General features: G+C 40.5%; 1 protein-coding gene across 6 annotated transcripts in view; it reads right to left on the bottom strand.

Annotated features, from left to right (window-relative positions):
• Window positions 1-18,013, bottom strand: part of LOC126163145 (lethal(2) giant larvae protein homolog 1) — a 379,746-nt gene that overhangs the window by 233,355 nt on the left and 128,378 nt on the right. For all 6 annotated transcript variants that reach the window (XR_007535167.1, XM_049920072.1, XM_049920074.1 and 3 more), the window contains exon 8: window positions 4,211-4,365. Coding sequence is in view for 5 of the 6 variants with exons in the window: in XM_049920072.1 (XP_049776029.1) it covers window positions 4,211-4,365 (155 nt within the window). In the remaining variant the exon portion in view is untranslated. The remainder of the gene's footprint in view (window positions 1-4,210; window positions 4,366-18,013) is intronic.

Below are 18,013 nucleotides of genomic sequence, written 5' to 3'. Positions count from 1 at the left end.
ACAGTCATCACTCTCTTGCTTATCACTTCTGTAGGGATTGTAAAGACAAGATTAGACTGAGTCCAACAATGGAAAATCCAGGATTGGATGTAACAATATTATGAAAAAGAAAATTGCTACTCACCATATACCAGAGATGCTGAGTCGCAGATAAGCACACCAAAAAGACTGTCACAAATGAAGCTTCCGGCCATTAAGGCCTTCGTCAACAACACGAGGTGCGACAATAAAGTAATGAGACTTATTTTCTTTGCAAGATGTGGCAACGCTGCAGGCTTGCGTAGGCACAATATCTTTGACCTTTGTCTATAAGCTGCTTCTAGTCCAAGCGACACATCGATGGAACTGCTCAGTCGTGACTTGTGCTGTAATAAGTTAACACACGTTTGTGTGTCTCATCACAGAAATGGAACCGCATAATATTGCGCAACGGTATGTCATTTCTTTTTACGTTAAATTGGGTGAAAAGATGACAACTTATGGTAAGCTTGTAACGCCGGAAATGCATATCCTCCTATTTCCATCTATTGCACTGCAAATTTTTTTTCCTTGTTTTGTTACCTGAAGATATAACATTTCTGTGTCTTTGTATATTGTAATTGTTTTACTATTTGTGTATATATGCATTTATGTCGATTTATAATTGGTTTGTTTTGTGAATATTGTTGGTATTTATACACTGGGTCTGGCCTAGGGAAAACTATGCTATCGAACGAATACATCGATAGGTCGTGTGGAGAACCAAAGTGTTTAGGATCTTTGGTAGTGTTAACTCTGCCGCGTGGAGCGCGGGCTGAGCAGAGAGAGTCTGGCTGGAGTAGCGAGTGGAGCAGGTGTGTTGTGTGACGCTCCCGCGAGTTGCCGCACTTTCGGGGTTTGGCAGCATGTAATTGCGCTCGACTTGCTATGATAGTTTCTGACACGGTGTCGCGGACGGGAAGCATTAGCTGGCGCACATCAAGAGCCCGTCTCGCCTGGTGACCGTGTCGAGAAGAAGGCGCGCCAACATTCAGCTTCTGCAACAGCGACGGCCGACAATGAGTGACTATCACCAACTCCTCGATCGACGGCTTCAAAGCTTCAATCAACCAACAAGGAAGACTGGAAGCACGTAAAGTTTTAGAACTGTATGGCAGACCTCAGCTTATCAAACTGTTTCATTTTCGTAACTATAATTACAGCAACTTAGCATGAACATTTGTTGCTCATTGTCCCAATTGCATTACCAAGCAGGGTCCTTCCTTTTCCGGAATGAATCCGAGTGTCGTTGAAATTCAAACGCCAGCATTAAAGTAATATTATTCCATTTCACTGCTTTAATTTCAGAGTTCAGTTAAAGTATTCATAGCTGGCTACAATATTTAGATTACGCAAGCACAAATTAAGAGTGCGAGTTTTGTTACCATATTTTAGCTTACTTATGACTGCAGCTCAGCTTGGTACGTACTAAATTTTACTATTGTTAATTGTTCAGAATCATTAAATTCACGTTCAAAGTTAAATCTAATATTTCTAAATTGCGTAGATTCAAGTAGCTTTTGAAATGATTGTTGAGGTAGCCCAAGACTAACCTTATTTTACTGAATTTCGATGTGCTTCACAAACAAAGCTCACTATTAATTTCAGTCACCAAATTAACTTTCAGTTTTCCGGTTTTATTAATACTTTTGCTAAATTAAGTCAGAGTGTAGCGAAATTTATTACTTCTGACAAACATTCACTTTTCACACAACACGTGTCAACCTTCAGTTGCCACGCTTCTAGTGCTAATTATATGTGCAATAACCTTTCTTTTTCAGTTAGTACAGTAATTGTCCATAGGACTGGCGACCGTAATTTTCCCCAAATCTCAAATATCTAATTACCGCTAGTTAATTGTTAACATAACGGCCGCACATTTACTTTCTTTATTAACTTTACCCCTTTTCAAAATTAATTTCCACCAGTTTCGTTAGCATTTTTCCTTTCATTTAGATGTAACCCTTTCCTCCCTCTTTACCGACAGATTAACTTCGGTGACGATTGCTTTTCCCAAATTTCCATTAGGTACACGCGGTTTAATTTTTCACTGTCATTAAGGTCGATAAGTGAGGGGGAGGTTACAAGCTTTAGAAGAAGGTCTTTGGAGAGCTCAAGTTTTTCATTGGCATAAAATGTTTAGTGAAGGCAGAACGAATGTTGAAGATGAAGACCGCAGTGGACGACCATCAACTTCACGGACGGATGTCAACTTGGCCAGGATGCAAGAACTCGTACAATCTGATCGAAGATTAGCTGTGAAAATGATTGCAGAAGAACTGAACATCAATTGAGAAACGGTTCGTCTAATAATAACTGAAGATCTCGGTATTGCTGATAATTGGATTCTGCATCACCATAATGCTCCATCCAATACTGCTCTGTCAGTACAGCAATTTTCAACCACAAAAAAAATTTCAGTACTACCACAGCCACCTCATTCACCAGATATCACTCCGTGCGACTTTTTTTATTTTCCAAGAGTCAAAACGGTGGTCAAGGGACACCATTATCAAACAACACAAGATGTCCAAAAAGCTATGATGAGGGTCTTTGAGGATATTACAGAAGATGAGTTCCAGAAATGTTACCATCAATGGCAGAAGTTCTGGAAAAAGTGTGTTCAATCAGAAGGGAACTACATTGAAGGAGACAACACTAAACTTGACTAAAACGGTAAGCAACATTTTTTTTTTCACATCAGTCTCATTACTTTATTGTCGCACCTCGTAGAAAAACACACACACACACACACACACACACACACACACACACACACACACACACACACAGAGAGAGAGAGAGAGAGAGAGAGAGACATATGTAACAAAGCACTCCACTACTTTAAGAAATTCATTGGAGCAATGTTTTCTAGCAACTTTTCTACAACCATACCACAGCATTCTACTTTTGAATGACTCTGAAGCAATTACACACCTATATGAATAACCACTACCAAACTATGGTCAGGACTCAACTGGAGCATATTTGCAGAGCATGCTGCTCAACATAATGTCATTCACTCCAAAACTGCTTCATAACCTGTGCCACTTGTGTTCTTAAACTTAATTCGCCCCCATCCTCAATTGTGCCGGTGGCAGTTCTCCCTGCAGAATTTCTCCGATTCCCACAACCTCTTGGCCTCAATATTTGCTAATCACTATCCTTCACCTGTCCTCTAATCTCTCTCCTGATCCCACCCAATTTGAACCAGATGCCCCTATATCAGCTTTACTCACTCAGTGTACCCCCCCCCCCCCAAAATCCCCATCCCCCTCCTAACCCCTCCCCATCTTCAACCATGACAATGGCTATTATCTTATTAGTCCATGGAAGTGAGCTTTCTGCACTGAGAAGAAACAAGAGAAATTTGCTTGACTGTTTACATTCCTATGAGAGTGATGGAACCACCAGTGCAGATATGAACACGAACTCCAGCAGCATGACCTAACGATGATGTATGCTGATCAGTCTTAAGTCCCCTAGGGGCTATGAAAGGTCACTACAAAAGCAGCAATGACAGTCAGTTGTTCCTGGTGAAGACAATGGGAGGTTCCATTGAAAGCTCAACATTTTACCCAGATTTGGCACTATAGGATTCTTCTGTCATACATCTGATAATAAAACATTAATACACAAGTAACCAAATTATCTGATCTCATTCTTATCATTACGAAAAAATAAGCTGATAGTGATAAGTAAGCAAAGAACTGTCAAAAAGAACAAAGAGGAAATATAAGACTGACAAAGTTATGTCAACAGGCCAAAAAACTACATATATACTTTTTATCATTATCCAAAGTCAATGCTTCCCACAACATAACAAGTGAAATCAGAATGATTTATACAAGGATGTCATAACAAGAAACTTTGATCTCATATTAGTGTCTTGTCTGTTTAATACAAGTCTATTTTACATAATGACGTTAATGGCACTAAAAACACTTTTCCATTTCTGAACAAGTAAATTAGTCAACTGTAGTTCCATATTAGCTGTTACTTTCATCCAAGGTAGTCTCATTTAAAAAGTGATTCTGGAATAAGTTTACATGCAACTACGTCATACACATCCGTAAATCTGACAGCAGCCTAATGCCAATGCACAATTTTTTTTCACAGCTTCAGTTTGCATCTATCGTTCAGTAAATAGAAACAGCGTGTCACAATATTTCTAGTTTTGTACAGAACTGACCTGTATCCTCTTCATCTGCAGCAATTGTGAAGAAGTCTATAACTTTGGATGTGAAGTCAAACACAACATGCTTCTCCCCATGCTGAACTGTGACGGTGTGACGGTCACTATAACTAGCTCGAGGCATCCCTCCAGCAAAAATAATATAATCTTCACTAAAACAAAAGTAATAAATAATGAAAACAAGAATGAGTGTTTGCCCTTTCATCACCTAATGTCTCATCCACAATTTATTTTACTTTTGTACACAGTACATGACCCTTTCAATACATGAATGACAGCAGCATGACATTTTGTTTTAAATTTTTTGATATACTTAACAAATTAGTAACTGTAAATAAATCAGTACAAAGAAATTTAAAGTAGGTGAACATATGCTTCTGAATGAGTTAACTAAGAAAATAGAAAACTGCTAAAAATGTTTGTGACTTTACTTTTACATTCTCAGTTTATTTCACTGGATTCAATTCCAGAACTATTTACAATTTGCCATCAAAACTCCAAAATGACTAAAATATACTATGTTCATTAAATGGATAGATTATAGTCTCTTCATTACCTACAAATCATACTCATCTTAAAGAGTATGCTCTCAGGCCCACCATAACGAATGCAAATCTATAAGTACAAACGTTTTCAATTTGAAAATGAGCCCATGGAGGATCCTTCAAAACATCTGCCTTGGCTAAACAGCATGCCTGGTACACGTGTAGCTGTCCCACAGCAAACAGATATGTCAAAATGAAAGCACATGTTGATACTGTCTGTATAACTGAAGCAAGCAGCTTTTCTGTAACCCTCCTGGTGCAGTCCACAAGATTGAGCATTACTGCATATATTGTGCATTACTACTACAAAACACGACATGATTAATTACCTTCTGGGTCTCCACTTCAGCATTTTTTTCTATTCACCCCAAATAAAAACAGAATTCTAAATTTTGGCTATAATTAAAGGAACACTGTCTGAAATCAAAGGTTAGAAAGATGACCAAAGCAATTTACTAGGCATCATTGTATCAGATGTGACAAGTCCTTGCCTTCCTACAACCTTTGGACTAACATATTTAACCAGTTATGTGTAGATACAAAATCCAGATCACAATGAAATTTTGATTTTTCTGCCACTTCCTTCAACTCTGGTAATCACAGGGTGTATACATGGACAAGGAAAAAAATTCCCGGATTTTTTCCGGATTTCCCGGTTAAAAATACACTTTCTCCCGGGTGACAGTATATTTTCCCTTATGAATCCTTTGAATGGTTATGGATTTATACCCGGGCATACAATATACCGGCACTTTAGAAAACGAGACTCAGGGAAAAAAGACACGTTTTGGAAGCATCTTTGATGTGCAGCAACATGTACGCTGCGTATTTCCGTATTAAGAAAGTATACACTGGAATTCCACGAAACAGCATGTTACTTTCCGAATCACTGAAATCGAGATTTCGATGCGCTTTTGTAGGCCGTTCGTAGCTCATGTCACGTGATCTCGCCAGCCGATGACAGCGGATATTCAGAGCATAGGACACGTGATGTAGTCAGCCAACAGCAACATCACTGTTAAGTACCACCAACACACAAACAGGGAAAGTTAATGGTTTAAATTAATATACATAGTGTTGCTACAAGAAAAGCAAAGTTTTCACATATAATATTGTTCTCAAGCTGCAAGAGAAGCTAAGCTTTCGCATATACTGTTGATCTTTTTTGCGCATGTTACACTTTAAGGTATATCACACAAATGTGTCAGTAAAATTTTTAATAATGACATAAATGTCTAATCTTCAGGGTTCGAAATTCTTCTAAACGGCGCGTCATCAAAGAGTTGATTTTTAAATGGGAGTCAAACGTTCTGTGATTTAATAAATTCATGGTACATTCTTGCACATAGTTCAACTTACGTAAAAGAATATTTACTTTGAAAGTAACGCTTTTCAAACCATTATTCGCAATATTTTCCCGCGACCTGTTAGAAATAGGTTCGTTTGAGCAGTTGCCAGAAAGCGCAGATAATAGGCGACACCGGGTAGCTATCATGACGTAGGAAGCCCGTATGTACGTACGTGTAAAACATTGAAAGATCATACATTATATCATAAAAGAAACAAGACACCAGAGGATACTGCAGGAGCATCAGAATTTCGTGAACAATATTAAAATGTGCATATTTAAAGTTGGAACACGTGAGGCAATACTGACCTTACGACTTATATTAGAAGAAAGATTAAGAAAAGGCAAACCTACGTTTCTAGCATTTGTAGACTTAGAGAAAGCTTTTGACAATGTTAACTGGAATACTCTCTTTCAAATTCTGAAGGTGGCAGGGGTAAAATACAGGGAGCGAAAGGCTATTTACAGTTTGTACAGAAACCAGATGGCAGTTATAAGAGTCGAGGGGCATGAAATGGAAGCAGTGGTTGGGAAAGGAGTAAGACAGGGTTGTAGCCTCTCCCCGATGTTATTCAATTTGTATATTGAGCAAGCAGTAAAGGAAACAAAAGAAAAATTCGGAGTAGGTATTAAAATTCATGGAGAAGAAGTAAAAACTTTGAGGTTCGCCGATGACATTGTAATTCTGTCAGAGACAGCAAAGGACTTGGAAGAGCAGTTGAACGGAATGGACAGTGTCTTGAAAGGAGGATATAAGATGAACATAAACAAAAGCAAAACGAGGATAATGGAATGTAGTCAAATTAAGTCGGGTGATGCTGAGGGAATTAGATTAGGAAATGAGAAACTTAAAGTAGTAAAGAAGTTTTGCTATTTAGGGAGTAAAATAACCGATGATGGTCGAAGTAGAGAGGATATAAAATGTAGACTGGCAATGGCAAGGAAAGCGTTTCTCAAGAAGAGGAATTTGTTAACATCGAGTATAGATTTAAGTGTCAGGAAGTCATTTCTGAAAGTATTTGTATGGAGTGTAGCCATGTATGGAAGTGAAACATGGACGATAACTAGTTTGGACAAGAAGAGAATAGAAGCTTTCGAAATGTGGTGCTACAGAAGAATGCTGAAGATAAAGTGGGTAGATCACGTAACTAATGAGGAGGTATTGAATAGGATTAGGGAGAAGAGAAGTTTGTGGCACAACTTGACTAGAAGAAGGGATCGGTTGGTAGGACATGTTTTGAGGCATCAAGGGATCACAAATTTAGCATTGGAGGGCAGTGTGGAGGGTAAAAATCGTAGAGGGAGACCAAGAGATGAATACACTAAGCAGATTCAGAAGGATGTAGGTTGCAGTAGATACTGGGGGATGAAGAAGCTTGCACAGGATAGAGTAGCATGGAGAGCAGCATCAAACCAGTCTCAGGACTGAAGACCACAACAACAACAACAACAACAACAACAACATATTTAAAGTGCATACTTAAAGTGCACAGTCGTATGTCCAGATTCCCAATGATGTAGACCTCGACCTGATATTAAGCTTTTCAGTGTGGTTTTCGGGATGTAAATTTTCTTGGAGCACCAGTACTGTATTATATCATGTTTGGTTCTTTATTATGACGTAATTCTATACGTGCTAGAAAATGAAAACATGCACTTGAAATGCAGCGTACAGTTGAAACTAGCCAGTACTTCGGAATTAAACATTTCGTTTCAAATACATTGATTGCCTCTGCAGAAAAGGTGAACAAAAGTCAAATTTCTTTAGCAAACAGACAAAAATAACTTCATTGTTCCGCAAGGCGATTAATGCTTGACTGTCAGAAAGGTGGAAATAAAATGAAATCTGAAACTAATTACATATTTTAGCCTTCCGTAATTATGTGAATGTGTTTTAATTCGCTTGATAGCTCCCGGCCACAAATATCTGTTTTGTTCTCATTTGATGTCAAGTAAACGAAGGGGAAACAGCAAAATCACTAAATGTAAACACGGGTCATGTGGAGACTACCCACTATAACTCAGACTGCTCTGCGCATCAGCCCCGGATCTATGACATTTGCGAACCGAGTCAATACTAAAAAAAAAAAAAAAAAAAAAAAAAAAAAAAAAAAAAAAAAAAAATCGAATTTTCAAAATATTTTCATCTTGTAGCGCACATCTTTCTGAAAAGTCTGAAACATAAAACATATGTATTCGAGGAAATGTAAGACATATTATTTGGTCTTAAGTATGCCAAAGTGCAGTGCCATGCCTCTTCATACAGCATTTTTCTACCGCACGTCCGAACTATATTCAGGCGAGTGGAAATTTAGATGTCCTGTGGTGCCTCTCCTGCTCTCAGTCGGCCAGTTTGACAGCCTGCCGCTCTTAAAAAAATCTCGCAATTAATAGCATACGGGATTATTTGTAAGCGAGAGAACAAGAACTCTTCAGAAAATCTGAACTCTTTATTGCCTATTAGTTAATAACTTGCTGTTTTGTGTGACATAAAATTAAATGTATGATATATAAAACCATTACTGACAAGAAATAAGCAAGAAATTACACATTTCTTCAAACCTTAGCTCCTAGCATTTTCTCTCTCTCTAATCTTGCTACAGCTTTACATGGCGTGCTTTCCTTTCTGCGAAAAAATCTATTACTTCATCAAAGTTTGTCAAACATTTTGCTACATGAAATATCGAAATGTTATCTAATACTGAAAAAGCTGTTAATATAAATAATACCCAAGACTGGTGTGCTTTCTCGATCTGATTACGTCTATTGTATCACTGTCTGCTAGATAAAACAAAATAGGTATTTCTAATATGGTAGCAATTTTGTAACACACCAAATAAACGAGACTGTTTTGGCACAAATGGCCATTTTTATAACAAGACAGAAATTTTTATAACAAGACAGAATATAATCCACGAAGTACCAATATCAAATGCCTATTAGACCTACTACAAGCAAAAAGCTTTATATTAGGAAATAGTTTCACATTTCATTCATACGCACCAGCTTCTCAAGCATGAGATCGAAAAGTAGTATTACAAAATTTTTATGTAAATTTGGAATAGTCTTATTCTTCCATAATTTGTGTGATGTCCCGATTTCTTCTCCTTACTTATTCTAACAATCTTGTCATCACCAATTCTGTAGCTATTGCTGCCATTGTCAAAATTTGTTCGCCGATTAACTTTACTAACCCTGTCAGAATCACAGGTTTAGTTATCCGGAGATTATTTTCCGGTTAGGCGTTATTACGTGATCGAACAACATGTTTTCCGCGTTACTTCCAGAATTGAATTTACGCGTCTGCTAGCCGAGGACTGTACAACTGGTCCTTACTAGTGCAGCGATCTGGCCAAACTTTTTCTGTCAAAATATCATTTTCTTGGATACACCGAGAAGATAATACGTAATCTTTCTCGCCTGTTATTCCTGTTAGTTGTTTATTTCCATTCTGGTAGTCTGAATCTATGGATTTCGCTTGTAATTATAACAATGCTGATCATTCGCAAACCAAATCAACCACATAATCAGACAGCGAGTGGCATTTATCCGTTCGGCTTTACTCCCTCAGCTCGTATTGCCCCGCCCCCTTTTGTCTGCGGAAAGTTTATTTCTAGATGCGACGGGGATTCTCCTGAGACACACATCACGTATACTATGCATGCATTCAAAAGTCAACTTATGATACATTCAGAAATCAACTTAAAATGTGTTCAAAAACCAACAGGGAAGCGTTTCAAAATCATATGAGTAATTGATAGACACGCTTTGTGAAACAAGTTTTTTTCCTCTAGAATATGAATTTGGCGCCCCCTTTCTCCGGTAGCATCTAGCTGCCTGCTGCGACTGCTTGCACAGCCCACAGCCACATTCCTGAAGGCAGAAGCGGGAGAATCAACTGCTCAAACGTGACTCAACTGAGCATGCGCATGAGCCCGCGTGTAACTGCTAAAACAAATTTAATGTAAATAGTTGCGACTTCACGCTGGTTGGAGGCAATTTGTTGTTATAAAGCACTGCATAGTCTTCCTAAAGCATTTGACACATTTTCAATTGGCAGACGCTTGCATGAGCACTGTGTGTCATTGTTGTATATGGCGCATTTCCTTTGCAATTTAAGTTATTTTAGTTTTTTTTCTCTCGTTTATGTTTTATTGTTGAAGTATTATTCTGCAGTAGCGGGATACAGTAATATCCTTTTTTAGATTATGGGTTCTTATCAGCCAAAATTACAAAAATTTAACTGAAAACTCAAACAATGAAAAATTCCTGGAATTCTAAAAATATCCCGGGTTTTTCCGGGTTTTCTCCAGGATGAAAAAGTTCCTGGGTTTTCCCGGATCTCCCGAGTCGTATACACCCTGTAATCAGTTATGTACTTGGAAAAATGCCAAGGGTCAAAAGAGGATTGAAACTCAAATCTTTGGATTTGTAGTCTGACACTTATCCACACTGTCAAGAGCTATGCTAGTGATATATAATGTTAATTCCTATCCGTCCAACTCTACTATGTGTATGTTGATTGAACCAGAAATCTGTTATACCCCAGGGTACTGGAAGAAATGTAATTTGGAAGGAAATAAATCAAAGAGACCTGTATTACAAATATTCAATGCTCTCAACACATTGCCTTCATACATTGTCATCAGTCTTTAAAGTCATCAGTCCGTCATCCCCCAAGTTTAAAACGCACAATAACTAGCAGCATGACAAATGTGGTCATGACAGTCTCACAATTTACAACAGTGCACAATTCCATCACAAATATAGTGTTGCCACTGTTGAATGGATATGGGAATAAATTGATTGGACAGTGTTTTATTTTCCAACCAGCAGGTCACGCCGGATTTGGCGCCATATCTACTCTCTATATTAAGTAATGTCAAAACGAATACAGTTAGAGTTTTAAAGTTTTGTGGATTGTCTAATATTTTTCCAAAAATTTTATGGAGATGGTTTTAATGTGTTAACAGGGCAACTGGTTCACCCAATTCTTTTGTAAATATCAGCCAGCCACATTTCCCTGTGCTTTTGTTTTAGCTGTTCCGTGTTTTGTTTTCTCTGTTTTAGTTTTATGTGAAGCTACTTTACCTCTTTCTAAGTTTTAGTACATTTGAGATAGAGTGACTATGTGATCGTTTCGAGCGCATGAGTGTGCAAAAATTTTAGAAATTATCCCCACATTAGTTTGAGCATAAGGGCACTGATGACCTCGCTGTTGAGCACCCATATGATGCAAACAAATGTACGATTTAGATGTTTCCAGGTGATAGCAATGTAACCTTTTGAGGAATGACTGCTAGTCAGAGACATGCACAGTGCATGTAGTATCAGTGAGCATGCTGTCCTTGTGTAGACTGGGGAAGACGTGCTATCTGTCTTTAGTTTGACCGATGGCAGACTGTGATGGCCCAGAGGCTTGGCATGAACATTTCAGAAATTGCTTGACTTGTCCGGTGTTGGAGGAGTGCTGTGGTCAGTGTCTTCAACACCTGGTGAGACCAAGGTGAAACCACATCCAAGTGTCATGGCGTTTGGTGGCCACCCATTATTACAGATGTTCGATGTTGTAAGCTGGGCAGGCTGGTAAAACAGGGCAGGTGATGAGCTGTTGCGGAACTAAAAACCAGACATTAATTTTTGGTAGAGTAAGACTGAGTGTGAACACACAGTGCACCAAACACTCCTAATGATGGTCCTCGCCAGCCGACATACAATGCATGTGCCAATCTTAACATGACGACATTGGCAATACAACCAAAATGGGCAGATGACCATCAACACTGGTTGTTGGTGAACTGGCAGAGCATTGCATGGTCTGATGAATACTGGTACCTTCTTCATCATCATGCCAATAGGAGGGCACGAATCTATCTTCTTCCAGGGCAACAGCTCCTTGACAGCTGCTCTGTGGGACAGAGACTAGCTGGTGGTGGCTCTATTTTGTTCTGGAAAACATTCACCTCGGCATCCATGGGTCCAGCAGAGCTCGTGCAAGGCACCACAACAGCCAAGGAATATTGTACACTGGTTGCAGACCACATACACCCCTTCATGATAATCACATCTCCTGACAGCAGTGGCATTTTTAAGGAAGATAATGCACCATGTCAAAAGGCTAGGAGTGTGATGGAACAGTTCAAGGAATACAGTGGCGAGTTCTGATTGATGTGCTGACGCGCTCATCTCGCCAAATCTGAACCTGGTGAAAAACACCTGCGATGAGACTAAACGTGGTGTCAGAGATCATCATCTCTCTCCCCACAATTTACAGGAATTAGGTGACTTGTGTGTGCAGATGTAGTACCAACTCCCTCCAGTGACTTAGCAATACCTCATTGCTTCCAAACCATGCTGCTTCATTGCTGTTATCCAAACCAAAGGTGGACATACAGGCTATTAGGGAGGTTATCATAATGTTCTGGCTGATAAGTCTATTTACAAATAAAATTGAATACTTGTATGACTGTACCAGAGCTTCACAACTCAGGAAAATCTCCTATTGAAGTGGTTACTTGATCATGCAAGTTCATTCCTGCAGAGAACATAACAGCAACCAGCCACTTTTTATAAAGCTATTTATTTATATAAATAGCACTGTTACGAGTTTTGAACCAACAGGTTCATCATCAGATGGCTCGCTCATGTTAACATACATTTTTGCTACTTTACATTAGTTTTAACTTTTTATTCCCCATGTGATGAAATTTGCTTGGGATGGTGGTGCCATCAAAAGTTCTGTGCTATTACGTTCCAGTACTGACTGCTTGTGTTCATGCAGTAATGAAGAGTATATGAAGCATGCACTTGTTGAAGTGAGTGTTTTGTATGCAGGCTCAGAACGTAAGCCCCCATGCAGTATACATTCGAGGGTCCTCTCACCGGAGCAAGAAGTCATGCATCACATGGCTATGGCTTATGAGAAGAAAAGTAAGGAGGACCTGGTCCCTTCGACACGGCTGTAAGGGGGTATACCATGGCCATATTGTGGGCTTTACTAGACAGAGCTTATTATCTGTCACTTCCTGCAACTCATCTTCCCATTGACACGTATTGTGTTTGAGTATAATTACTTTTCTGGAGACTAGAAATCTACTCTGTAGGAATCAGCATGGGTTTTGAAAAAGACGGTCATGTGAAACCCAGCTCGCGCTATTTGTCCACGAGACTCAGAGGGCCATAGACACGGGTTCACAGGTAGATGCCGTGTTTCTTGACTTCCGCAAGGCGTTCGATACAGTTCCCCACAGTCGTTTAATGAACAAAGTAAGAGCATATGGACTATCAGACCAATTGTGTGATTGGATTGAAGAGTTCCTAGATAACAGGACGCAGCATGTCATTCTCAATGGAGAGAAGTCTTCCGAAGTAAGAGTGATTTCAGGTGTACCGCAGGGGAGTGTCATAGGACCGTTGCTATTCACAATATACATAAATGACCTGGTGGATGACATCGGAAGTTCACTGAGGCTTTTGGCAGACGATGCTGTGGTGTATCGAGAGGTTGTAACAATGGAAAATTGTACTGAAATGCAGGAGGATCTGCAGCGAATTGATGCATGGTGCAGGGAATGGCAATTGAATCTCAATGTAGACAAGTGTAATGTGCTGCGAATACACAGAAAGATAAATCCTTTATCATTTAGCTACAAAATAGCAGGTCAGCAACTGGAAGCAGTTAATACCATAAATTATCTGGGAGTACACATTAGGAGTGATTTAAAATGGAATGATCATATAATGTTGGTCGTCTGTAAAGCAGATGCCAGACAGATTCATTGGAAGAATCCTAAGGAAATGCAATCCAAAAACAAAGGAAGTAGGTTACAGTATGCTTGTTCGCCCACTGCTTGTATACTGCTCAGCAATGTGGGATCCATACCAGATAGGGTTGATAGAGGATATAGAGAAGATCCAACGGAGAGCAGCGCGCTTCGTTACAGGATCATTTAGTAATCGCGAAAGCGTTACGGAGATGATAGATAAACTCCAGTGGAAGACTCTGCAGGAGAGACGCTCAGTAGCTCGGTACGGGCTTTTGTCAAAGTTTCGAGAACATACCTTCACCGAAGAGTCAAGCAGTATATTGCTCCCTCCTACGTATATCTCGCGAAGAGACCACGAGAATAAAATCAAAGAGATTAGAGCCCACAAAGAGGCATACCGACAATCCTTCTTTCCACGAACAATAAGAGACTGGAATAGAAGGGAGAACCGATAGAGGTACTCAACGTACTCTCAGCCACACACCGTCAGGTGGCTTGCGGAGTATGGATGTAGATGTAGATGTAGATGACACACGACTTTGCACCTCAGCAGCATTCAGGGGGACAACATGTCTCCTTGGCTGCTAGATCCACCTTTTTGTTCCCCGTAATAGGCATTTACCTAGATACACAGCAGAATGACACCTCCTTCCTCAGTCATCGTAGTTGGAGGAGGGCATCCTGGATATTCTGGATTATTTTACCTGCTGGGTACATATATTAGAGAGACTAAAGGGTACTCAGAGAATTTTAACAGACAAGACATTTAGCACTGCAGGAATTTCTTGCTGTATGGCTATGGCAAAGATGGTAACACTTCAAAAGCCCCATTGATGTAGTTGTGTAGTATTGTACACCTTACTGATACCTAAGAAGGTGCCGATACAGTGATGTTTACATAGGAAAGCCTACTAAACAGCCACCTCTAGGAGAGTTAGGTTGTTAACAGTGGACCAAAATCTCTGGAATTCACAGTTAGAGCAACTAAGGAGTTGTCTGGTCCCTAACAATCAGATCAGACAATGATTGATCATTCACTCCAGGGTATTTCCTACACAGCTTGTTAAGGTGGTACTGCTGTAACTACTGGGACATGTGCGGTCCTTCCCTGGTTTGAGTAGAGGTACTAAAATTGCCCTCTCCACAAGTTGGGGAAGTTGCACCATATAAAATTATAACATTCAAGGAGGACTTCCTTTGACACCACTGGCAACTATTGAATCATGCAGTACCAGACTTGGTTGTGACCATGTAAAGTGTCAAAAGTCTCAGACAGTGCCAATTTCAGCTTCCACATGGAAAGAGGGGAGTTGTAGCATTCAGAACTGTCGAATCTGAAGTCCAATTTGCTCCTCTCGACAGTCACACAGTAGCGATGAAATGCCTGCATTGGCACTAGTGTTTGTAAACTACTTCACTGGTGTCTGAGCGATGTCTCGTTGTGTTATTTGGAGTCACCCCTGTTTCAGCACTGCTGGTATAGGTTAACAATTGTGTTTACTGGAACTCTGCTCGATGGTTTCCCATACTTTAGTAGAACAAGTGGATTGGTTGATGGAGTCCAGGAACACTTGCCATGACCATTTCTTGCTCTCCTTCATGATGCGTCAAGCCCTGGCCATCGCGACTTGATAGGCCCTGAGGTTGTCCTCTGTTGGCCGGCATTTAAACTGTCGAAGAGTCACAGTCCTGTCCTGGATAGCTGAATGGCACTCATTTGTCCACCAAGATATTTGTCATCTCCTAGGTTGACCATAAGACACTGGAATGGCTAGGTCAGAGAGACGATGGATCACTCGTGACGTGTTCCAGCCACTCCTGAGCACTGTTGCAGCATTCAAGCACAGCCGTCTGGCTGAACAGCACCCGGTTTGCCTCGCTGATCATCCATTTCGGTGGTTTCTATTCAACCAATCTGCCTTCCGATAAGTGGATGCATAGTGGGAAGTGGTCACTGGAATGAAGATCAGCAGCAGCTTCCAACTGTGATGAGCCTGCAAGGTCTAGGGAGTAGCTGCTGAGAAGTGGGTGGGATTGGCCATGTTGAGGATGCACAGTTCTCGAGACATCATGAGGTTCTCCAAGACTTGACCCCTGGGGCAAGTATAGTTGAGGCCTATAATACATTATGGGCATTAAAATGACCCAGTGTGAGAAATGGGTGGGGGGTGTTGCTCAATAAGTCTTGCGAGAGCCTCAGAGTATATGGCATCTGGGAAAGGAAAATTCAGGGAGCAGTGTGTTGTTCTGACCCACATGAACAGCAACAGCTACTGCTTGTAAGTAGGTAACCAAGGAGAAAAGTGGTGTGTGCTATTGACAAACACAGCAATGCCTCCCTTGGGTCTGTCCACTATCATGTCATCTTTTCGGTGGAAGGCAAAGCCCAGTAGCACACGGACATCAGTAGCTTTGAAATGTGTTTCTTGTAAACACAGGCACAGGGGCTGTGCCTGCGCCATGAGTTTCAGTTCCTCCACACGAGTACTGAAACCATTCATGTTCCACTGTAGTAGGGAAGCCATCTATCACGGGGGTTGTACTTTCATCCTGTCTTTCCACTGGGGTGGGGAGTCCAGAATGGGTTGAGTTTCAGGATTGGGGCAAGATGGTTGCCCCAGGCAGACTTCGCAGTGGTGGAAGCTTCCCATTTGCTTTGGAGGAGCTACCACAGCAGCAGTGGAAGCCGTGCCAGATTTTTTTATCACACTCTATCTTTGGAGGTACTAGAAAGTCCACAACTGCCATTTTATCTGGTCTTCACAGGACGGCTTTGGGCTGTGAAATAACTGCAGCTTGACGTGTGCACTGGCAAATGCAAGTACTTGTGCTGACACAAGAAACCTCCATTTATGTAGAAGCATTGGCTGTTGAAATAGGCTTTTTAAGGGCTGAAGCAAAAGATGTAGTGAATGTGGGAGGCTGCATGGCCTTTTAGATCTTTTTGGCCTCTGCATATGGGATGCATTTCGATGTGTTAATCTCCTGTATCTTCCATTCTTCAAGGAATACACTGCAATTTTGGAGGATTCCACACACTTTGGATGGGATAAGCGGCCACTGTATACCCAAAGTGCTGGCATTTAAAACATTGCATTGGGTTAGGGACATATGGCTGGAGGCTTAGACAAAGAAAACCTGCCTTGACATGCTCTGGGAGTTTCGTGTTGTTGAAGGTGAAAATGAAGGACTCAGATTTTATGATATCCCAATCCATTCTCCTCAATATATTTTGCACATCAACGATCTCTTCCTGAGCCCACTCATCCTTCAATTCCTTCTTGGGCATGTCGACAAGATCTCTTTAGGTCACAAAACACCTTTGCTATGGTTCAAGGTGGTGTGGAGTTACGTTTCAATGGCATATTCCCAAGGCACTTAGCTTTCCGGAGGATGGTGACTTGTTGGGAACTAGCAGTTTCAACCAACAGCGTTCCTTTATGCAATCACTTGATGAATTTCGCAATACTGCAATGCCCTCTAAACCTTCTCGAATATAAAAAGGTGAAACCTTCTCAAAGCTGCCCTCTTTTCGATTCACAACGAAAAACACATTCTAATCAACAGAGTGCGTCCTGTTACTATATATGGAAGAACTCCGCATAACCCCTGAATCAGGGAGACCGGATATACAAGCCCTCAAAATCCCCATGACACACAATGTTTCTTTGCTGCACCGTACAGTGGTCGCAGAAGCATTCATACAGCTTATAACGACAGGGGACTGACAGCGCTTGCCAGTCCCCAGCTCAGAAACCCCGGGGTCGCTAAACCTGTAATCAGCAAATGAATGCTGAGTTCCTGATAGGTTGGCAGACATCGTGTTCTGATTGATCAGTGTAAATGCCATTATAAAAAACTATTTATATTCACTTAAAATAGAGGATGTACATCTACTATGGTATATGGTATTTACAGAAGAAGACAGTGAGCAACTGGTAGCAGCCTATATTTACTTTTCTTTAGGAAAGGATGTGCTATGTTTTTAAAATGGCCGTCAGTTGCCATATATCTAAAAACAAAGATGATGAGACTTACCAAACAAAAGCGCTGGCAGGTCAATAGACACACAAACAAACAAACAAACACACACACACACACACACACACACACACACACACACACACACACACACACACAC

The sequence above is a fragment of the Schistocerca cancellata genome, chromosome 2, assembly GCF_023864275.1.
Source record: "Schistocerca cancellata isolate TAMUIC-IGC-003103 chromosome 2, iqSchCanc2.1, whole genome shotgun sequence".
NCBI lineage: Eukaryota > Metazoa > Arthropoda > Insecta > Orthoptera > Acrididae > Schistocerca > Schistocerca cancellata.
Note: the sequence above shows the minus strand (reverse complement) of the source record. Positions and strands in the feature narration are given on the sequence as shown.